The 24177-nt window shown below is 46.5% G+C and overlaps 1 protein-coding gene across 1 annotated transcript; it reads right to left on the bottom strand.

Moving 5' to 3' along the window:
- Positions 1-199: 199 nt before the first annotated feature.
- Eif4ebp2 (eukaryotic translation initiation factor 4E binding protein 2) lies at positions 200-24142 on the bottom strand. The gene is made up of 3 exons (XM_050140857.1): positions 23811-24142; positions 7738-7923; positions 200-5878 (listed from the first exon to the last, which is right to left on the bottom strand). The coding sequence occupies exons 1-3, from the start codon at positions 23953-23955 to the stop codon at positions 5847-5849; spliced, it is 363 nt and encodes a 120-aa protein (XP_049996814.1). The 5' UTR covers positions 23956-24142; the 3' UTR covers positions 200-5846.
- Between the last annotated feature and the right edge of the window lie 35 nt (positions 24143-24177).

Below are 24177 nucleotides of genomic sequence, written 5' to 3'. Positions count from 1 at the left end.
GCTGAGGCTTGTGACTCTTTACACTCAAGGCCAGCCTGGTCTACATGGGAAGTTCTAGGTCATCTTGCAATTTATAGTGAGACCCTATCTCAAAAACAAACAAAAAACTTAACATACTAAGTTCAGGCTGGCTCTGTGAAGTGTGCCTGTAGCATATGTGAAATGCAGGGTTCACTGCCCAGCACCACAAAACACCAAGTGAATATTCAATGTCTTTATTTAGCTGTAACAGCAACCGTTGGTGAGAAATTTTCACCTAGTTCCAAACACCTGCTGGCTTGGAAGGACAGTAAGAAAACAAACTGGTCATGGAATCACACAGGACTGTCTTAGGATTGCATGGAACCTTCCACTGACCATTGCTGACAGCGAAGGGGGAAGGTAAGGGGACAGCACATCAAGGGAACCAAGTAGGAGGACCAAGGAAAGTACTGGCAGCCTCTGAAATTCCATCCCATGTGGCTAAGACTGCAGCAGTGAACAGGGGAGGGTCTATCAGAAAACACAGATTCTTAATATGGACAACTGGGAATCGGAGTCCTTGGGATTCTTCAAGTTGCCTTCTGTAAGGCTTCCTGGAACCATGAAGTGGGGGCCAAGGCATCGGTGTCACGCTGGCCCCTACCTCCTGCTGGTGTCCCCACTCTCTTGCCCTCCAGTCATAACCCCCAGGCCTGGGCTGGGCAGTTTTTAAGACTGAAATGGAGAGGAAGGGGGTATAGAGGCAAGAATGGGCATTCTGTGCTAGATCTGTGGATTCTCTTAAGTTCACAATGCCCTGGATTTAGGTCTGAAGCCCTGGGAGGAGCTCCCTTTGGAAGTATCAGCACAGCCAAGTGTCTACCAGGTATTCGGCCTCTCGCCACCACCCTTCCACCTCAGAAAGGTAAGCAGGAGTTTGTATCCACTAGGAACTGTTTCCGCTAGTTCAGTAGCCTTTTCTCCTGGGCACAGTATGGCCCACTAGGGTGCAGGAAGAGTTGAGCAAGCAGAGAGAAACCACAGACCACCCAAAGACTTTGAAAGTAAGCTCTGCCATCCAGGACCTGCCTAAGGGAAAGCTAGTTTCAGAGGGTGGGGAAGGTATCTTGACTGATCAATTTACAGTCTTCAGCTACTGTGAGCAGCTTCAACAAAGTCCACCACTACCGTGAAAAGCACTGCCAGAGCAAGAAGCACGGCGGGATGGCAAGCACCAAAGGATTGCCTCAACTGCGGGAATCCAAATTCCCGTCACTAAAGGCTGAGAGGCAAGGGGGCTGCGGGTAAGTCAAAAGCTCAGACAGAACCCTCTACCCCAGGAAATGGTGTTCCTCCACTATAAATCCTGCCTTCCATGGTAAGGATGGGTCAGTGATTGGGTTTTCGCAGATCATTAAACAGCTGCCATGGGCATGGAGTCCAGAAAACACACTAAAGAACTACGTGAAGACAGTAGTGCCTTTCCTCTAGAGGGAATAAAAAGGGCTCCACCACACCCCCCCCCTCAAGCAGCCAGCACCCAAGATGCAGATGGGAAGGAGGCTCCCTACCTGATACACACCTGGTACACTCACAGTGGCAGTCTATACAAGATGCTGGATGGACTTTCAGTGGAACACAACGGATGAGAGGCCCAAGAGCTCCCTATCCCTCACCCCTAGAAGGAAACCCACCACGAGAGCCTGAAATACACTCCAAAGCAAGCATGGCTACAGAAAAGAAAAGGCTAGAAGACAGAGCATCAATTCAAACAAGAGCCTCCATCTAAGGATGGGGAGAATGGATGGCAGGAAGAAGCAGACAGCCCATGAGATCCGAGGCACTGGTGAGCCACCTCTGTGGCTTCCCCTACAGGTGAAAACAAGACTGCTGCTTTTTGTAAGAGCACCCTTCTATCAAAGTGTTGGAGGCAACAGGCTACTCTGCATGCTGCACTGACCAGAGCAATCAAGTACAGACAGACATCTGCATTTTTCAGGTGTCCCTGGCTTATGATCTGGGTGGGACACTTTGACCAATGCATGCAGGTAGCACCTGACTTCAATATCATCGTCAAGAACCTGAACTGCTTTCTGCTCTGTAACTCATGAACCTGACATCTAATGTCCTTTGATTCCTCTGCCAAACACCGCTCCAGTTAAGAAAGTTTGTATGGCTGCACAGGAAGGCCCCCAATTCCTTTTGTCAACTCTGGGCTAAAGGAAGACAGAAGAAGTAAATGACGCTTGAAGAGGCCACTTCAGAATCTCATAAAAGCAAGCGTTCTTGAGAACAGGCAGATGGGGGGATGCAATGGATCTGGGAATCTCCATTTCCTGCCGCTTTTCTTAAGACAAATGGGTAGCTTTGGGGAAAGAGAAGTCTTTTATCCCAGTTTGGTCCCATTTTAGAGGGCTGATCTGATAGCAATGTGCACCCAGCTTATGGCTGTGGCTATCCCCATTTCCCTGAGGACTACTTTCCTCCTGTTAGGGACACGGTGGTATAAAGGCACTGCAACTTTCTTCTTACCCACCTCCTTTTCTAGGATCAGTCACTCAGGAAGAAGCTAGGTGCTATGGCATGATACCTACAGAGTCCCACATGGAACGAGGGCGGCACTCTGCTGACAACCACAAAAAAACAAAGTATGGAAGTGGGATTCTCCAGCTCCAGATGAGAGCAGCCCCCACCCACAGACTACATGCACCTCCATGAGACCTCATGCTAAAGCTCCATGCTGAGCAGCCCCTAACCCTATTTGAGACACCAACAGGTAGTGTTTACTCTTGTGAGATATTAGGCTGGCAGGTAATTTGTTACACAGCAGTAGATAACTCTATCTAGAAGCCAGCTTTTCCACTCCAGTGCTCTGGAGGAGGCAAGGAAGCGCCTATTTCAGCACAACACAAGGGCTGGGAACTCAGGAGGAAGGGCACTGCTGGTGTCTCCCACCAGGGCTGGAGCTTCTTCCTCATGTAGGTTGATTGTCACAAGTGCAGAAACACATCCTTCATAGCAACAGTGTAGATGGCTACTAAGGTTTAAATAACTGTCTCCTTCAGGAGGGAGACTGGCAGATTAGGACCATACACCCTCCATTTAAGCCTCCAGCTGTGAGGCCTTTGGACCACCCAGAGGTGAACCCCCACTGGACCCTGCTTACTAGAAAATGGCTCATGAGGCATGGCACAAAAATGCCATCTGCTGGAAGCTTATGCCTTGCCTTGTGCAATTATCTTACAATGCTCATGTGTGGAGGTCAAAGAACAAGTGGCCTTCATATAAGGCCTGCACCAAGCAGTGAGGGGTCCTGGCAGAGGACATAAGGCTAAAAGGCTCCTGCACCACACAGGTGACACTCCAAGGAATACTAGACATGTTTTCTGATTGAGGAGGGGCGCACGTGCAGACTCTCCAAGATGGCAAGAAAAAGGGAGGTTTCTCTATCCTACTCAGCTGCCATGTCTCCCTTCCCAGTGGTGGGTCCAGGAAGCCACTCTGCTGCAGACAGCGTTCAATGAGGAAGTATATATTCTTCTGCACACTCACGCCTCCTCACGGCAGAGTTCACAGAGTGCCAACACCAGTGTGCGAAGAACCATGAGCCTTGCTCGCGAAGAATGAAGCTCCAGGGTACAGAGGTCCTGAGCAAGCTGCTTATGCCAATGGCAGCACAACTTAAGTTTTCCCAAGACTCCATGAAATAAAACTTGGAGTTTAATTAAAAACATAACAGATACATTTAACAAAGAAATAAAACTCTTCTGATTATCAACTTGGAGACTCCAAGAATCCCCAAACATTGGAGACCCAGCTTATTCCTGAGACAGCGATCATCACAGAGGGCTGCAGTACGAGCTATTCACATTGTGTGGCAGGAGACAGACCAAGTTCTGCAGATGTCCTTCCTTTTTTCCTAAAGTCTTCACAAAACAGGGTCTTTCCATGGTGCAAAGGAAAAACAAACAGCTTACTTTCCCAGACAATGGGGATCTGAAATCTTACTGAGAGGGCCCAGGACAAGCCAGGCGATGGTGGCGCATGCCTTTAATCCCAGCACTCGGGAGGCAGAGGCAGGCAGATCTCTGTGAGTTCGAGACCAGCCTGGTCTACAAGAGCTAGTTCCAGGACAGGCTCCAAAACCACAGAGAAACCCTGTCTCGGGAAAAAAACAAAACAAAACAAAAAAACAACAACAACAAAAAAAACTCCCAGGACACCAGTGGCTGCTGTACTGTCTTCCTATAGGAGGACGGATGCACCAGCCTGTCTATGGGGGCCTCTCTCCCGGGATCTCCCTGTCAGTCCACAGTACCAGGAGAGTGGGGCAGGGTGGAGCAAGAGAGCAAAAAGGTAAAGGAAAAGAATGAAGTTTTCGCCAACAACTCATAGCAAGGCAGACTAATCCAGTTTCACAAACCACTATACTCCAAATAGCCCCCTAAACTTGAGAGCACAGGAAAGCACTCATAAGGAACTATGAGAGATAACCAACAGTGAAGACAGCAGACTTGCCTAGGAACATTTTTTATAACCTTCCTAATACTGGAAGATGTTTTGTTAAAAAAGTTGCAGTTCAAAATCGTACTGAAAACTTATCTAAAAATAGGTCTGTAGTCATCTTAAAAATAAAAAGTCTCTCCTCTGATAAGAGAAGAGACAGATATTATCAGATACCAACATGGGAGGTATCTTTGATGTAGATTTAGAAAATGGCCTGGTGGAAGAACCAGAAGGAAAGAGAGTGAGGTTTGAAAAGGAGAGAAAAGGGAAGCAAGAAGGAAAGTCTACAGTGAGGAGAAGGAAACTGGGAGGAACGCACTCTTTCAGCCCATGCTTCTCTCTCGGCAGCCAAGGATAAAGCAGATTCAGAGGAGGGGAATAGGGGAGTCAACTTTAAACTCAAAATATAATAAACTGCAGGGCAGCAAACCTGCTAAAGTCTATCAGGTTTACACCATGCCTACTAGGGCTGGTTACTTGTGTGGCTCAGTCCTCTACAGAGGCCAGAGCTGGACATTCTCAGGCAGACCGCTGGGACCAGCTGTGCCCACCAGGTAACAACGACCAAAGCACTGGCACTTCAAATGACTGCTCTGGGAGCAGACAGAAGTCCCAGGGCATCTTGGAGTGAAGAGGACTCTGCCTGCAAGATGCAGGTAGGAAGAATGGCAGACAAGCAAAGACCACCTGGTCACCCAGGGGTCTCTTCAGAAGAAAGGTTTAAAAAATACCTGTGCCAATGAATTAGCTAAGAGATGAGCCATCACACCCAGGACAGAAGCCTTCTCCCCAGAGAAAAGGGAGCTTATGCCATGTGTCCCAGGAATGCAGTCGGAGCTACACACAGGAGGTACAAGAGCTGTGCTCCAGTACCAAGGACAAACATCTCCAGGGATAGGGCAAGCAGCTCATTTTGTTTATCAATCTTCAGAATGGTTTAAAGATCCCACATCCAGCACTGACTCACCAATGGGATGCAGGGAGGAAGACAGAAGGGAGTACAGGAACAGCAATGGGCACCAAACCTCCTTCCCTCCCCAGTCACCCCAAGCAGCGGTGCTTCTTCTTAGAGTTCCTGGACTTGGGGCAAATCAGAAGGGGGCAAAAGATTCTTAGGAAATGAACAGGCAAGTTACAGGGACTGCTTTCCTCCAAGGACCAACCGCTCAGTTCCAGAGTAATCCAAGGGCTTTCATCCTAACCTTAACGGGGCAGGGGCAGGAGACAGGGAAGTTGTGGTCAATGGAGCTTTATCTCCCATCATTTGGCACCCAGAGGGAGGGGAGGGGAACTGCCGGCTTCTCGGTTCACTGTGTTCCTACTGGCCCAGTCAGGTCACATGGGCCGCTGTGCTGAAGCCTCCTTAGATTGTGTAGCAGTCAGATGTCCATTTCAAACTGGGCCTCATCCCCTGGTTAGAAGGAAAGAAAAGAGAAGTTTAGTACAAAGAGTAATAGCAAAGCTGTTTTCTTTCTTTCAATAGTTTTTTTATTCTTTTTTAATTTATTATGTATACAGTGTTCTGTCTGCATGCCAGAAAAGGGAACCCGACTGAATTACAGATGGTTGTGAGCCACCATGTGGTTGCTGGGAATAGAACTCAGGACCTCTGGAAGTGCAATCAGTGCTCTTAATTAACCTCTGAGCCATCTCTCCAGCCCAGCAAAGCTGTTTTCAACGTCCTTCTCTACCTGCAAAGGGCAAAACTAATAAAAAATCCTGTTTCCTGTGGCCCACGATACCTACTCCTGAGGGAATACTAGCACTCAAATTCAATACTTAAATTTGAGGTGAGCTTGGCCTACATAGCAATAAAACCTCATTTATTTTTGTTTTGGCCAGTCAGTCTCATCTGGGGGTGGGTGTGGAGAGGAGAGTCACACCAGGTGAGGTGTAAGGGGATGTTTCCAGCAGCTCCTGGTCACTCAAGGGAGCACACTTCTGGAGGCTTTGAACCTGGCTCCTGCTCTGAACTGACACTTGCAGTGGGGTGGGAGGGGAGAGGTGTGACAGCCTACACCCAGAATCCAGGCACTCAGGAAGCTGAGGCAGGAAGATTGCTGCAAGTCTGAGGCCAGTCTGGGCTTCATGGTGAATTTTCTGCAGCCTTGGCCAAGAGCGAGACCTTGCCCCCCTCCCAACCAAAACCCAAGTAAACAAACAAAAATGAAAACACCTTAACTGGAGTTTCAGAAAACATGAAACACAAAGTCTGAGGTGAGCACAAGGCCACCTCATCTTGTCCTGCTCTGAAGGTACAGGGCAGTCCACTACAGTCACTCAATGAAGATGGCAGATCTCTCTCTCTCTCTCTCTCTCTGGAACAGGGTTGCTCTGTGTAGCCCTAGCTATCTTGGAAGTTGCTCTGCAGACCAGGCTGGCCTCGAGATCCACCTGGGATTAAAGGCGTGTGCCACCACCACCACTTGGTCAGGTTTTCTTTCTGGGGTTGATGGAAGCAGGTGGCCTAAGATTCTGCTTTGAGGTGAATGTGTGCATGTGCACACTTGTTCATGCAAGGAGGTCGCAGGGACAACGTGTGTGTGCAATTGTGTCTATGTAACTTTAGGCATGGTTCTAATTCACCTTTGGGTTGCCATCCTTTTTTTTTTTTTAAAGATTTAATTTATTATGTATAAAATGTTCTGGCTGCATGTGTGCCTACAAGCCAGAAGAGGGCACCAGATCTCATTACAGATGGTTATGAGCCACCATGTGGTTGCTGGGAAGTGAACTCAGGACCTCTGGAAAGAAAGTCAGTGCTCTTAACAGCTGAGCCATCTCTCCAGCCCCCGGGTTGCCATCCTTTTTAAAGATTGCGTCGCCTGGCGGTGGTGGCTCATGCCTTTAATCCCAGCACTCGGGAAGCAGAGGCAGGCAGATCTCTGTGAGTTCGAGACCAGCCTAGTCTACAAGAGCTAGTTCCAAGACAGGCTCCAAAACCACAGAAAAACCCTGTCTCGAAAACAAAACAAAATTAAATTAAAATTAAAAGACTGCATCTACCTATATAGACCAGGTGGCCTCTAACTCCCAGAGACCTGCCCGTATCTGCCTCCTGAGTGCTGGGACTGAAGGTGTAAATGACTACATCTGGTTCCCATCCTGATTTGGTTTTCCCTAGCAATTAGGTGGAAACTGAAAGCACTTCAGTAGATGTTTAGGAGGAGAGGACACGTTGCGCGCATGACCGAACTCAGCTGTGCTTTGATGAAGCAGCATGTCCCAGTCTACAGTCCACTCCAGCACCTCCCCAGCTCAGCCCCTCACCAACTGCGTGCTTCCTGTCATGATTGTTCAGGTTGTTCAAGTTGTTCGCTTCTACTTTGGAGTCTTCAATTAAGGTGCCAGGGCTGGTGACTCCAGGGATATTGGGCAGATGGCAAGGCGGGGTCTGTGCCATGGGAGAATTGCGACGATCCAACAGAAACTTTCGGTCATAAATGATTCGTGTTCCTAAAACACAAGGTTGAAGAGTTCCAATTAAATTAAGGTACCACCAACACAATGACTACTGAAGCTGGCTACTTGTGTGGCTCAGTCCTCTTCAGAGGCCAGAGTCAGGCAATTCCCAGGCAGACTGCTAGATCAGCTGTGCCTACCAGGGGAGACCAAAGCACTTCAAATAACTGCTCTGGGAGCAGACAAAAGTAACGGGGAATCTCAGAGAGAAGAGGAAGAATAACAGACAGGCAATGACCACCCAGAATTCCTTCCAATGTCATCTAATCCCTGGCATCAATCCAGCTAAAAGGAGAGACTACCCCCTTCCCATGAACAGGGAGGGCAAGGTGCTCTGCTTCTGGGAAACTCCTTTGATTCTTCAACACTCAGCTCCAATGCCACTTCCTTCCCCTTCACCTGTGCTTTTCACAACACTCAATACATCACCTTGTGCAGGACTCCTGCCTATGTATGTGCCAGTCTACAGAATTCAAGCTCCATATGGCAGTTGTGTCTTATTTATTTATAATTGATAGCCAAATATTTCAATTTTCAAAACTGAATCCCTCCCTTCCATTTCTCTTTCTCCTTAAGAAATTTAACCTGGGTTGGAATTTTGGATCAAATCTTGTTTCAGCCACTTACCTACTAGACCAACTTAACTCCCAAAAGTCTTTTTTTTTTTTAATTTATTTTTATGTGCACTGGTGATTTGCCTGAATACACGTCTGTGTGAGGGCACTGAACCCCTGGAACTGGAGTTACAAACAGTTGTGAGCTGTCATGTGGGTGCTGGAAATTGAACCCAGATCCTCTGGAAGAGCAGCCAATGCTCTTAACTACTGAGCCATCTCTCCAGCCCCCATCAAGATAACTTTCTTAATCAAAGACTAAGCAAATATAAACAAGTATGTGAAAAAAGCAGATAAGCACCTTCTATTAAAGGCTACCCAAAGAAACCTGGAGGCTGACCACCTCCCCTAGAGAGATAGAATACCCTATTTCTTCAAACATAGACCTAGGGCTGGAGAGATGGCTCAGTGGTTAAGAGCACCGGCTGCTCTTCCAAAGGTCCTGAGTTCAATTCCCGGCAACCACATGGTGGCTCACAACCATCTGGAATGAGGTCTGGTGCCCTCTTCTGGCCTGCAGACATACATACAGACAGAATATTGTATACATAATAAATAAATAAATATTTAAAAAAAAAAAAAAAACATAGACCTAAGGATGGCTCAGCAGACAGAGGAACTTGCTGCTAAGCCTGTTTAACAGGTTCAACACTGGGTCGTACATGGTGGAAGGAAATGGGTGATTGCCAAAGTCTGTCCGGTTTAAAAACAAGATTATTGTTAATTTACAAACGAGTATTTTGCCAGCATGTACGTGTGTGTTCTGAACGTACTAAGGCCAGGAAGCACTGGATCCCGGGGAACCGCAGTTACTGGTGTTATGAGCCACCATGTGGGAGCTGGGCGCAGAACCCAGGTCTTCTTGAAGAGCTTCCAGTGCTCTCCGAGCCCTCTCTCCAGCCCCAAAAGTTGTCCTTTGACCTCTGCACACTTTGGCAATATAAGCCCATGCCATGGACATAAAATAAATATTAACACAACAAACCACTTGCAGTCAGTCAGATGGAGAAGCAAGCTTGCAGTACCACCACTCACGAGGATACTACTCTCATCACAAGCCAACCCCTCAGGTTTATCTGTACCTAAGCCCCCCACCATTTAGTCCAATCACACTGCGTGCATATCAAAGCTTCTACACTGAATTGTGGTCAGAACACGTTCTTTTCTAGTCATCCCAACTTGATACTTCTAATCTGTTTGGAAACCCATAATCTGCTTATTATTAAGCTATGTAGATTAGGGGTCAAAGGTTGAAAGGGGACAGACACAATGGCTTTTTCTAACAAAGGGAAAGAGCTTTAGTGGACTGACTCTACACATTTGTCTGACACCCTATCAACTAACGTATTTATGGGGTATAATAACGTTCTAATTCATATGTATACCAGATAATTATCAACTTGGAGTATTTCGCACATTTACTGCCTTAAACTTTTGTCACTTTTTCCTTTTTTAAAATTTATTTATATGTATGAATGTTTTGCCTACCTGTATGTATGTGCACAATGTGTGTGTCTATGAACAGTTGTGGGTGCTGAGCTCTTAATTGCTGAGCCATCTCTCCAGCCCCAATCTTGTTTTGACAATGCCTCCCTATGCTACCCTGCTGGCCTTGAACTTGGTATCCTCCTGCCTCAGCCTTTTAAATGCTGAGATTATAGGCAAGCACTCCACACCCAGCTGAAATGCTTTTCTTTTTATATGACAGCATGTATGTATGTATGTACACATGAGCATGTGGTGGTCAGAGGACAACTTTCAGAAATCTGTTCTTTTCTCTCCTACCATGTGGTTCTCAGGGATAGAACTCAGCTCATCAGGTTTGGCAGAGCACACCAAAATTTTGATAGTACATTAAAATCCAGTCTTTTAACCACAATAAGACAATGATCTAAGATGCTGCCATAATTAAACTTATAAATTACAGATAGTAGTCCTCCCTTTTCTGAGGTTTTGCCGTGTTTTCAAAGTGGTAAGAAAGCAAAGATTTAAGTTTCAAATAACTTTCATTACAGCTGCAGTTTCAATTATTTTATCATCGGTTACTACTGATGTATAGAGGAAATCAGCAGCCACGGCCTACTGCTTCTTGTAGTCTCCATGGTTGGGGGAGATACCAGTAATGTGAACAAACCAGTTGTTAATCTCTTCATCAGCGGACGGACATGTGGCTGTTGCAACACCTTGACTATTAGGAATGACACCAATTTAAGATGTAGATATCCATGCACAGGTTATGGTGTGAACAGCCATTTCCTGGAGCACATCCCAATATGGAATGCTAAGTCACATGCTAACTGAGGAACTGCTGTTTTCCAATGACTGCAGACTTCACACTCCTGCCAGCAATGTGAGACCCCAACTTCTCACAGTGCAGTTTACACCGGAGTCTTTTTCATGCTAGCCGCCCTAGCTGACATGAAGTGATCTCCCCTGTACTGACCTACTCTGCCTTCCCTAATGACTAATTCTGTCGGCTCTGCACATCATGTTCTTTGGCTTTTCTAATATCCATCACCTTTGGAAAAAGGTGTCAGGACCTCTGACCTTTTACTGTGTTTTAATCATCCCCTCAAAATGTGTGTGCATGTGCTGAGGATTGAACCCACAAGCTTGTGTATCTGAGGCAAGTGCTCTACCACTGACTGAGATCTCCAGCATTATTTTTTATAGTCTGGATATAAACACACACACACAATTTATTTCTGTTTATATATTTTCTCCCTCTCTCTCTTCTCCCATCTCCCTCCCTCCCCCAGTCCTGATGATTGAACCCAGGGGCATGTGTTCAGTGATGTCATTCTTTGAAGCATAAAAAGAAAATAAAATGTTTAAATCCCTAGCTGATCTGGAACTTGGCCCATCTAATACACACAATCGAGTTCTAAATGCTGGGTTCATATGTGCCACCACCTCAGGTCCTAGTGTTTAACTGCAATGAGATCCAATATGTATATTTGTTGCTATTGCTTGTGGTTTTGTTGTCAAATCTAAGAAATTACTTAATCCAAGGTTATGAGTTCTGTTTCCTGTTTTTTTCCAGGAACTCTACCTGTGACTGTGGGTCCAAATTCTGTTTCTGGGAGAGCAGCCAGTTGTAGCCTCTTTTCAGTAGCCACTGTCTACTGAAAAGAGGTTCAATGTGAATTGCTATGAACGTCTACTGGATGGGGGAGGGGTGCACTGAGAAGGCATACATACTACTTCTGGCTTTTCAATTCTTTCCCATTGCTCCACATACAAGTGCAAACCACACATTCTGAAACCCGGAGATGAGAGCTATTTCAGGTCCTGTAGAGTTCCAAGGCTGTTCCCAAAGATGTGAGCTTGAACTCTGACCTGTCTGTGTGCATCATTTCCTAATCTATCAACAGTAAGTGCCTCTTGAATCTCTTTCAACATTTTTTTAAAAAAAGACATTTATTTCATGTATATGAGTGCTCTATCTGCATGTACACCTTTATGCCAGAGAGGGCATCATATTCCACTACAAATATGGTTGCTGGGAATTGAACTCGGGACCTCTGGAAGAGCAGCCAGTGCTCTTAACCTCTAAGCCATCTCTCCAGCACCTCAATATTAATTTTTAAAATTACATTTACTTAGTGTATGTGCACGCACATGCACCTGGTTGTTTGAGGGCATATATGCGATGGAGTACACGTGGAGGTCAGAGGACAACTTGAAGAAGTCTGTTCTCTCCTTCCACCACATGGATCCTGGGAATCAAATTCAAGCTTAGCAGCAAGTCCCTTTACCTATTTTAATGGCCACTCAACATTGTGTAGTTCCCAATGTACAAGTTTTGACTTTTGACCAGTTTTATTCAGTTGTACCTACTGAGCTAAATTACTACCTTTCCACACCAATTTATTGAATTTTGAGTCATTGCAAGTTAAAGAATTTACTGATTTGGGTTGGGCAGTGGTGGTGCATGCCTTTAATCCCAGCACTCAGGAGGCAGAAGCAAGTGGACTCTGAGTTTGAGGCCAGCCCGGTCTACAGTGAGTTCCAGGACAGTCAGAGTTGCACAGGAAAACCCTGTTTCAAAAACCCCAAATAAGTAAATAAATAAGTTACTATTTGGTAGTTACATACCAAATGGGATGGACACACACACACACAAAACAGCACTAGCAACCAGAATGTTAGTGATTAATAAGCACTTGGCATCCCAAAGAATCGAGCTATTCAAAGAAAAATGTTAATTATCAGGAAAAATATTCCTTTAATTCCTAAATGGATATCATTTAGGTAAAGAATCAAAGACAATCTATTAAAAATGAAAATATTCCATGTCCTTGACACATGTGAACTTGTAGACAGACTTTTTTTGGTTTTGGGGGGAGAAGCAGGGTCTCTTCCTGTAGCTCAGGCTGGCCTTGAACTCATAGTAATCTAACTACCACCTTTAGGAGGGCAGTGTATGGACTGCAGACTAACTGGGTGTAGAGTACTTGTCTAGCATTGCAAGGCTCTAAGTCTGAACTCCAACACAACAGAAACACAAAAGAAAAAGGCACTTCCATTCCACACAGAAGAAGAGGACTAACACCGCCAGGGCAGCAGACGGCACGAGAAAACTGAATGAAAACAACGGGTGGTTAGATGGTGAAGTCACAGGAGTCCATGAGGGCATGCTCCACACTCATATAGCTCCAGTGCTGGGCAAGCAGGCAAGCAGGCCGGTGGACAAACGGAATTTAAAAAGAACCAAGCACCAACAAGATGGCTCACTGGGTAAAAGGACTTGGTGCACAAACCTGAAGCCCAGAGTTCAACCCCTGGATCCCACAGTAGAAGCCATCCTGAGGTCCACACATGTACCTCAGTACACACATCGGTAACATTTAAAAAGAAACAGTTAAAAATAAAGCAACAGACCGAGTTTGATGGTACATGCCTTTAATCCCAGCACCTAGTCTACACAGTGAATTTCAGGCCAGCCAGGACTACAGTCAGACTATCACAAAATAAAACAAAGCAAAACAGACAGACAACAACAATCAACCACCACCACCACCACAAAAAAAGACAGCACTTGGCAAGCAACCTTGGTAGTCTATGGGAATTCTTTTCTTTTTTTCTTTCTTTCTTTTTTTTTTTTTTTTTTTTATTTTTCGAGACAGGGTTTCTCCGTAGCTTTTTTTNTTTTTTTTTTTTTGGTTCCTGTTCTGGAACTAGCTCTTGTAGACCAGGCTGGCCTCGAACTCACAGAGATCCGCCTGCCTCTGCCTCCCAAGTACTGGGATTAAAGGGGGGAATTCTTTTTAAGATTTATTTTTAGACAGGCAGTGGTGGCACCTTTAATCCCAGCAGAGGCAGGCAGATCTCTATGAGTTCGAGGTCAGCCTGGTCTACAAAGTGAGTTCTAAGACAGTCAGAGCTGTTACACAGAGAAACCCCATCTCAAAAAACAAAAATAAAATTTAAAAAATTATTTTTAATCTTTAATTATGCATATAGAATGCAGGTGCCCAAGGAGGCCAGAAGGTGCTGGTCTCTTGGAGCTGGAGTTAGAGGAGGCTGTTAGGGGCCTGATGGGGTTCTGGGAACCAAACCCCAGTCCTCTGCAAGAGTAGCACATGTTCTGAACTACTGAGCCCTTCTTCCAGCCCAGCAAGGACAATCAAGAAGTCAGAAACAAGATCTCTAGCAGTCAGTGACCTTAAAGCACTCAGAAGAAGGCCGGGCCTCCCCTACCCCTTAATAACAGAGAAGGAAGATGCAGAAACATGTGAAAGATGATAGAGAGCTTATCCCCCACGCTTGGGAAGGTCTGCCTGCCTGCACCAGAGTCCAGGTTTTAGTTTTAACAAACATTTGTTCTTCATGGAGGCCCTCGATGAATAGACTATTAAAAAGTCCTGTGGCTGATAATCCAAAGAAAACTAAAGGTTGCCTAAGCTGGAGGCCCCCAGGAGACTGGGTGGTGGCCAAATCACATTTACTTTGCTCAGCCACTAAATTCCTCAAAACTGAGACTGTTTTTAGGACAGCTAAAAGCACAACTGGAGTTTGGGGCCTTCTATCATAATGCGACTAAGTGCCATGGCAAATGGAGACCTGTAAAGTTCTATGGATGGTCTAAGAAATCCTCTAAACCCATTCCCCAGCAACCAGGAGCAAAGGTTACCAAATGCAAGTACTAAATCTGATCACTGCATAGGCCAGAGAGGAATGGCTGTGTCCTGCTAGGAAGCACTGTTGGGGAGACCCTGAAGAGCAGCTGACAGGTGCCTTCTTTACAAAGAAATCAATGTAAATCACAGTGACACCGAGACACGGGACAACACAATTAACAGGCACTGAGGCAAAGTCTGGGTTGCATAATGAGTTGAATCAGGTGTTCTCTAAGGCTAATAACAGGGGCCCGAGGATGTAGCTCAGTGGGTAGAATACTTGCCGAGCATGCACAAAGCCTTGGTGCAATCGCTGCACAAACAAACAGGCTTGGTAGTTAGTACACGCCTGCAATCCTCAGGAAGCAGAGGCAGGATCTTAAATTCAAGGTCATAGGCTTAATTCTTCTCAGATTAGGCTACAAGAGACCTAGTTTCAAATCAAAAGAAAAATAAACAAAAATTAAGGAAGGAAGGAAGGAAGGAAGGAAGGAAGGAAGAAAGGAAGGAAGGAAGGAAGGAAGGAAGGAAGGGGAAAAACAAAACCAGCTAATAATACCAAATCCCAACCGACTCTGTCTAGTGTGTCTCCGGAAATCTGAGTCAAAATGAAGCATCCCCACTACTGTTTGGATTTGAACATTCACCTGGAAATAAATCTTCTCCACAGAAACACCTGAAAGAAAATGCAGGTTGGATCTCCCAGGCTTCTGACTGCCTCATGGAACAGGTCTCTGGATTAAATCTCATGTCATATGTTGTCAAGTTTTGGTAATGTTAATGATAAACTCCTATCATTCCAAGTGGCATGGGGAAACACAAATTCAACTTAGGCTTTCAGCCCGACTATTTCCTCCTCAAGGTCACTGCTTTTGGCCAGGTCTAAAACCAACTCACACCTACTACCACCCTCCACTTTTCCTCACAATGAGGAGTGTGGACTCATCCCTTGGATACACCCACCTACCTGTTTCCTGCTGCTCGTTTAAAGTTTTAGGAGTTGGGCATGGTCAATGGTGGCACAAAAACTTAGGCAGGCAGAAGTAGGTGGATCTTTGTTTCAGGCCAGTATGGTTTACACAGCTAGTTTCGGACCAGCCAAGGAGATACTGAGGCTCTGCCTCAAACACAAGAGCCACTTCATGTCAATGTAGAAGTAATACAAGACCTAAGAGCTCCTAACAGTCTGAATCCCAACAGAGCCTGCTGCACTCCTGCCAAATACCTCTGAATCCACAGAGCAACATCTATCCTAATATACAGTCAGCATGCCCACTATACACAGAAAGACATTGAATGAAATGTTATTACCTTAATTGCAAAACTGGCAAAGAAGACACAAGAAAAATAGAGTACTGTCCTTCATCAGTATACAACTAAAACCAGCAAACCAAATCCAGCAACATCTAAAGAGGATCAGTACAAGAACAAGGGAGATTTAGCCAGAGTGCGAGGCTGACTTGACAGCTGAAAAGTTAATTAACGGAATATACTTTTTTTTTTTTTGAGACAGGGTTTCTCTATGTAACAGCCCTAACTGTCCTGGAATTCTTTGCTGGCCTCAAACTCACAGAGATCTGCCTGCCTCTGTTCTCAAGTGCTGGGAATAAAGGTGTGCAATAACACCTTTTTTTCCCTCTGAGGCAGGAGTTCTCTGTAACAGAGATTCGCCTGCTTCTGCCTTCCAAGTGCTGGGATTAAAGGTGTGTACCACCACTGCCCGGCTTATGGACTATATCTTAAAAGAATAAAGCAAGTAACATGATCACCTCACTAAAAGAAAAACTCTGGGTCTGAGAGGGTCATTTAAATGGCAGAGGCTTTGAGCTTTATCCCCAAAACCACGTCCCTCCAAAAGATCCCTAACATTCTTTCAGGATGATTATATCCAGCAAATTAGGAATAGAATTTCCTCACCTTCTAGTTAAAGGCACCTGTAAGAGCCCACAGCTGCCACAGCCCAGAGCTTTAAGTGCCCACAGCTAAGATTTTACTTAATGGGAAGACTGCTTTCTCCCAAAGATCAGTGTGCCACACACCACCACACTGAAGGCCGTACCCAGTAGAACTGGTCAAGAAAACCAAATACAGATCTAGACAAGGACTGAGACCATCTCTGCAGATAACAGGAAACCACAGGACTAGAACTGTATTTCTCAATACAATTATTTTTGCCTGTTGAGATTTTTACCTTCTCCAAGCTATGGTCTAGGAACAAGATGAGGTGGTCTTTAAAAACTAGGCTTTTGAACAGGGCTGGTGGCAAAGACCTCAAATCCCAACTCCCTTGGTGGCTGAGTCAGGGAGAAAGTTTAAAGTCAGCCTGGGCGACAGAGCACCTTCAAGGTTGATCATGGCAACTTAGCAAGATCCTATCTCAAAAAAATGAAGTACTTCCTCCCGGAAAAGGTAACTGACTAGACAGAAAGCCATCGAAGAGAACGCTTAAAAATTATAATAAGGTTGCTGAACTGTAGCTCTCCACCAATGATGGCTCTGTCAGGGATGTGGGGTGGGGAAGGGCTCAGCTTTTTTACAGCAATAATGCTCCAGTTAGTAAACATGCAATACAAAGTGAACTTTCTTCTTTTTTTGGGAGGAAGTCATCACTAAGGTGGGTGGGATGGACCTGGGAGGACTGGGAAGTGAGTGTGATTGGGATGCTTGGCATGAAATTTCCAAATAATGAATAAAAATATTATGTTGGAGGGGGGGGGAAATTCAAAAGCTCACCAGCTAGCCAATCAATCAATGAGCATCATTCAGTGAGAAACCTTGTCTCCAAAACTAGGTAGAACACATCAATAGAACAGTGATGCTTTCATGCACACAGACACAAAGCCAAACTAGGAACACTCAGGATGGACAGCTGTTGACAGACGATAAAAAACAAACTAGGCTTTTGCTTCATTGTTTTTGATCTACCAACCTCAGACCCCAAGTGCTGGAATTACAAGAAAACACCACTGAACCCAAGAACAAAGGTTTTATAGATAAAATAACAAAGTAAGGTTGGGTATGGCAGCACACGTCTTTAACCCTAGCACTCTGGAAGCAGAGGCAGGCAGATCTCTTTGAGTTTGAGACCAGTCGGGCAGGCATACTTAGTGACTTCCAGGCCAGCCAAGGCTACAACAGCAAGACCTCAAAAACTAAAACACACATGCACACACACAAGTGACAGATTTGGAAATGGCAGCCTAGGTCTTATCTACAAGTCTCAACAGAGCTTAGGTTCTATAAATGGAGATGCAAAAAATCTCCACCCTAAAGACTTGGAGCTAGGAAGCCCTTCAATTCACCAAACTCACCAAGGACCCAGGCCCCTTCCTCTCCTGCTCACTAGATGAAGCAGCTTCCCACACTTAACTGTCCTGTCTAATCCAAGTCTTTACATACAAGCTAAGGCTATAGAATCCATAGTCATATAAAATCCCTCAGCAAAAACTGCCTTTAAGACTCCAGGTCTGGAAAGGTCTCTGCTCAATGACTTTGGGGTGCAGGTGTCAGTTTCTCTATTCCCTCTGAGGGATGGTGAGCAGAGGAGGAGGGGCTGTTCTGTATTTGGAACAGCAGCTCTACCTTCCCAGTCACCCCTCATCTGAACGATTCCTCTCTCCCAGTGCTGCCTTGACAAGAAACGACCTCAGCCTTCACCAGGCTTGCAAAGCAAAGCCATGCCCTCAAATTCAGCACAAAGCCTGAAGGTTACCCTGGCAGAATGCCATCCCACGGCAGTCTGTAATACTGAAGTAAGCAGTTGCCATTTTCCTGGCATAACAAGGCAGAGTGATGTGATGTGTATCTCTCACTCATAATAATGAAGTGCCGAGGCTAAGAACTGAAGTTAAAGGGCTCAGCAAAAGAGGTGTTTGGTATATAATCGTGAGGATCTGAATTCAAATCCCCAGTGCTGGAACCTGTTGGGTAGCTAACCTAGTCAAACCTCTAGGTTCAGCAAACAAACCCTGTCTAAAGGGTGATAAGTAAGCAAGCAATTCTTGGCCTCTGCATGGGCCCATGGGGGCACGTGCCACACACACACACACACACACACACACACACACACACACACACACAAGAGAACAAAATGAAGCTAAAGAAAGACATTTTGTTGTCTCAGAATAAACAGGCCAAACTCACTGAGAAACTATATCATCCCTGTAGCCAGTAAGAATCAGCTCATAAAGCAGGTTCCCCCAATACACCTTTCCTTTAAAAAAAAAAAAAAAAAAAAAGAGCACACTTTAGTCTAAAGGGAATTATTTCCACTTCTTCAGGCCTTCTTGTTTATTTCCAGATTTTACCAATAGCCCGAGGTAATTCTGCCCTAGGAAACCTAGCAGAGGCAGGAGCCAGCTGGCAGGGAAAGAGACGAGAAAACACATGGATTTCAGGCCATAGCGATTAGTGGCCCTCTGCTGCTCCTGTGTGCGTGCACTGTTCTTTTCCATAACTGAGAACGTGACTGAGGAGAGGACCAAAGAAGGCTAAAGGACATTAGGCTTCTGCTTAACCTAGAACATTTGTCTCTCAGGAAAAGATAGGGAGAAAGACGTTGCGAGCTGGCATTCCAGAGGTAGAAGTGTCTGCCAACTTCTTTCCCAGGAAGGTAAGCATCTACGACAGCGGAGGAAGAATTGAATCTGAGGCTGCCCAACACGTTCATTTCTTCAGGCCTCAGGGGCCTTTAATTCTAAAGTCACCTCATTTGGGTCCTCCAGCTAACTGGACTGACGAACCAACAAGAAAGTTCCACCCTGAACATGCTCACCTCCCATGAGGGCGACAGCAGCTGCTACTGGAAGAAGCGACTACCACCCATCGCTCCATGTTAGACATGGAAAATGAAACAAGCTTTCCTGTCCCCTAACACCAGCAAAAGCAACTCAAGATGTCACAGCAAGTGTGCCTTTAGTTCAGCTCTTACTTCCAAACCACAGAGGGGAGCTTAAAAAACCCTCCAGCTGGGCTTGCTTACTTTGGGTCTCCAACAAATGAAGGGCTCTTGCCCACCAAGGCCAGGGCAAGGCCAATCTTTCAGGGCATTCAGCAAACAGAAGATGATCCTACAATGCCCTCCCCAAGGGTGTGGCACTTCAGATATTCAGAAGCTCAAGGCAGGAAATGCACTCCCTTCCCTTCTCACTAAGCAGAAATTCCCAGTCCAAGCCGGCTGCTTTCAGGTCTCAAGTATGTAAGCTGGTCATTAGATCATACTGTTCCAAGTTACTGGCAGCCTCCATCCCTTCCAAATCAAGATCTGTAGCCCATGCAGAGCAAGACCTAGACTTAACACTTCATTTTTTGGAGACAGAGTGTCATGTAGTGATCCTGTCTCCTCATCCAGAGTGCTGGGTGCACAGGCCTGCACCAGCTGCCTAGGTCTGCTGTGCTAGTTTCCTGTAAAGTGCTGATCACAAAACCCACTAAAAACCTTATCAACCATGGAGATAAATTGACTTAGTGCAAGGAAGAAAGACAAAGCATCAGAGGGAAGAATTTTCCAAAGTAGGAGGCAGCTCAGGGGTAAAGGTGCTCACCACACCAGAAACCCCAATGGAAGGAGAGATCAAAAGTTGCTCTCTCGCCAGGCAGTGATGGCGCAGGCCTTTAATCCCAGCACTGGAGGCAGAGGCAGGCAGATCTCTAAGTCTGAGATTCCAGGTCAGACAGGGCCGCACAGAGAAACCCTGTCTCGAAAAAGAAAATAAAAAAATTGCTCTCTAGCCGGGCAGTGGTGGCGCACACCTTTAAATTCCAGCACTCGGGAGGCAGAGGCAGGAGGATCTCTGTGAGTTCGAGACCAGCCTGGTCTACAAGAGCTAGTTCCAGGACAGACTCCAAAACCACAGAGAAACCCTGTCTCGAAAAAAAACAAACAAACAAAAATTGCTCTCTAACCATTACTGGCAAGCCAAAACACTGTACACACACAAAGGTCTTTTTTTTTTTTTTAATGAGTATGTGATGGAGGAAGGTCATTGGTTAATTAATAAAGAAACTGCTTGGCCTGATAGGTTAGAACATAGGTGGGTGGAGTAAACAGAACAGAATGCTGGGAGGAAGAGGAAGCGAGCTCAGAGGCCATGCCTCTGCTATCTCCGGGGTAGAAGCAATGAAGCTCCAGCCTAAGATAGACATACGCTAGAATCTTCCTGGTGGTGCTACACACATTAAGGGAGGTGGGTTGATAAGGATGTGAGAGTTGGCCAGTAGGAGGCTAGAGCTAATGGGCCAAGCAGTGTTTAAATGAATACATTTTGTGTGTTGTTATTTCGGGTGTAAAGCTAACCATGCGGGAGCCAGGTGGGACGAAAAACAGGCCTGCCCACAGCTCATACTATAAGTATGTGTCTATGAGACGTATGCCACGTGTGCAGAAGATGCTAGTGAAGGCCAGGTGAGAGTATGAGATCTCCTGAAGATGGGAGTTACAGGCAGCCCAGTGTGGAAGCTGGGAACTGAACTCAGGTCCTCTGCAAGTTTGGCAGGCACACTCTTAACTGCTGAGCCCTCTCTGAGACCACCTTAAAGTCATTCCAGCCTAGCAATGGTGGCACACCTTTAATCCCAGCACTTGGAAAGCAGAGGCAGGCAGATTTTGTTGAGTTCAAGGTCAGCCTGGTCTACAGAGTCCCAGAACAGCCAGAGCTAAAACACAGAGAAACCCTGTCTCAACCACCGCACACACAGACAAATCATTCTAAAGTGGAAAAAGTCAACAAGCATTGTTTAACTAACCACCACTGAGTTAACTGCTATAAAAGACTGCTTAGCCAGTCAGAGTGGTGCATACTTTAAATCCCAGCATTAGAAAAGCAGAGGCAGGTGGGATTGCTGAGGGTGAGGCTGGCCTGGTTTTACAGCGCTATCTCCTTACAAAAAAGGAAGCAAGCCGACCTGTATCAAAATCTAAAGACTGCCAGGCATAGTGAGTGGCCTTTAATGTCAGTACTCACGAAGCAGAGACAAGGCACTTCTCTGTGAGCTCCAGGCCAGCCAGGGGCATAAAGTGAGACCCCACCCCCAAACAAACAAACTGTGCAGAAGCTCTGCAGACACAGGCTGAGTGGTAACTGTCGTGGAAAAGCAAATGAATGCATATTTCCGGCAGACCTTCCCAAGCATGTTAGAACTAATCCAAGCTGCGAGACAGCTTCTATCTTTAAAGCATGGCTTAAAGACTGCGTGCCTTTTCTTCTTTTGAAAGCACAGCAGCTCGGGGGTTTGAAATACGACCACAGATCATCTCTGGATCTTCTCTCAGGAGAGCAAGATTAACATACAGCTAAAACTATGGTTCCTCCCCAAGTAAATTAGAGCTAAATGCACCTGTTACTGTGACAGTAACAGTTGGAAGTATGGGCACTTTACTGACCAAAACCATAAAAAACTCTGGAGAATTACAAATCTCTCTCCACCACCCTGGAAATAATCCTTTTTTTTTTTTCCTTTTAAAGAGACAGGGTCTCACTATGTAACATTGGCTATCCTGAAATCATTATGTAGAATGAGTTAGCTTTGAACTCACAGAGATCAACCTGCCTGTCTGCCAAGTGCTGGCCACTAATCTCTGTTTCTTAAGAGTTATTAGTTCAAATTAAGACAATTTTATCTGGAGCTGACCAAGATCTTTCCTGATTGTTGGTTCCACCAGACATGGAGGGACACACAACAATCCCAGCCCTCAGGAGACTAAGACAAGAACAGCATGGATCACATAACAAGGTTCAATGTAGTATGATGGACCATGTGGTGAAACGTCGTCTCAAAAGAAAAAAGTCATGAAAAGAAAGCCTAAATCCTGTTGGTCTTGAATAGATCAAATCAAAGGTCTCTTCAGCAACAGGAGCCACTGTTCCAGAGTGGACCTGTCTTACCCATTCTTTAACCTGGAGAGTCCTAAGGAATGGCTTCCTCTGCCAGAGTCATTCTGAAGGTCTTTCAGGGCATTCATCCCTTTCTCTAGACTGGCCTGGCTGGATCCTCTGCCAACTTTTCTCCTAGCTTTGTTTGCTTTGCTCCATCGCTCCCCTTCCTTGTTTGGTTGATTTTTTTTTTTTTTTTTTTTTGAGACAGGGTCTGACCCTGTAGCTCAAGCTGTCCTAGAGCTGGCCTTACAACTCTCCTGCCTCTTCTTCCCAGAGGAATGGGACCACAGGCCCAAACTACCACACACAGCATCTGGATTGCTACCTCTTGGTGTTGGCAAGGCAAACCCTTATTCTGTGCCTTCCTATTGCACAAGATTCCAGGAGGGCCAGGCCCAATTTGCAAGTGATCGGTTGAGGCCTGCCCCATGGTCAAGACTACCCAAATGTACAGACTGCAGAGACTGCCAACCAAATCTTCACCCACTAGCCAAAGGCCAACCCCCGGGTCACCAAAAGAAGGCAAAGTTCTGAGATTAGAAAAGGAAGGCCAGTTCCCTTCATTAAGGCCCAGAAGATTCCTTTCTCCCTCTAGAGAATAGCCCAGAATGGGGACAAACAACCTTTGCGCTTCCTTTCCCGTTACCAATTCAACATGTTTCACCTCTAGTGTTGCTGGTAAACAGTTCCGGGTCATCTTTGGAAAAGCAACCCCAGGCACCTCTTTTGCACTGCCTCCCTCTACAAGCCCCTTCCCTAAGACCATGTGACCTAATCCGACTAGTGTTTGCTATTTGACAAAGCCCCCGTCCACAATCTCAAAGTTGCTCCCCCAAAGCCCTGAGCTGAAAGCTGACAGCGCTTCTACCAGAGCCAACATCTGGGTTACCACAGGAGGCATTTTACTACCACAACCCCTTGCCAATTCTCCAGCCTGGGGCTCCCCTGACCTGTGATGACTCCTCCAACAAAGTAAACAATGCTGCCAAAGGAGGATAACACTGGGCGAGGCATGCACAGTGCATGCCAGCCTCGTCCCGGGGCTCTAAGCACTGAAAGATAAGTCAACGGACGATTTCGCGCCGGATCCCCCTCCCCGACTTCCCTCCTCCAAAACCCGAAGGGCAGCTCCAGAGACCAGTCCTGCCTCGCAGAGTGCACGTTCTGCAGCACACAGTCCAAGCGGCAGACGTGCACGGGAGAGGAAGCGGTGGGTCGAGCATACAGTGCCACGCGCCAGCGGCGATGGCGGGCAGGCCCGGACAACTCACCTCCCGGCGTGGTGGAGAACAGCGTCCCGCCGGGAGTGGTGCAGTAGTCCTGAGGTAGCTGCGCAGCGTCGCTGATGGCCACGGTGCGCGTGGGGATGGCGCGGCTCTGGCTGGGCTGGTGGCCGCCGCCTGCCGACGCGGACATGGCTCAGGCGCGGGCTCGCGGCTTTGTGCGGCGGCGGCGGCGGGGCCCGGGAGGCACTGGCTCCTAGAGCGGGAGAAAGAGAGCGCTCGGCTCTCAACTCGCCGGCTCTCGCTCGGTCGTCCCGCTGCGCTCCCGCCGCCGCCGCCGCCCGGTCCTCCGGCCTCCGCCCGCAGCCTCAGCAGCAGAAGCAGCAGCGGCAGCAGCGGTAACGGTGACTACCGG

Source organism: Alexandromys fortis, unplaced genomic scaffold (genome assembly GCF_014885135.2).
Source record: "Alexandromys fortis isolate MF-2015 unplaced genomic scaffold, M_Fortis_MF-2015_v1.1 scaffold_9, whole genome shotgun sequence".
In the NCBI taxonomy this organism is placed as follows: Eukaryota; Metazoa; Chordata; class Mammalia; order Rodentia; family Cricetidae; genus Alexandromys; species Alexandromys fortis.
The sequence above is the reverse complement of the archived record's forward strand: the minus strand, read 5'-3'. Positions and strand labels throughout refer to the sequence as shown.

Excerpts from the sequence above, each read along its gene's own strand:
- Eif4ebp2 (XM_050140857.1), bottom strand. The coding sequence starts at position 23,955 with ATGTCCGCGTCGGCAGGCGGCGGCCACCAGCCCAGCCAGAGCCGCGCC. Across the intron at positions 7,924-23,810 it reads GTTCTCCACCACGCCGGGAG|GAACACGAATCATTTATGAC; the intron begins GTGAGTTGTCCG and ends CTTGTGTTTTAG. Across the intron at positions 5,879-7,737 it reads TGACAGGAAGCACGCAGTTG|GGGATGAGGCCCAGTTTGAA; the intron begins GTGAGGGGCTGA and ends CCTTCTAACCAG.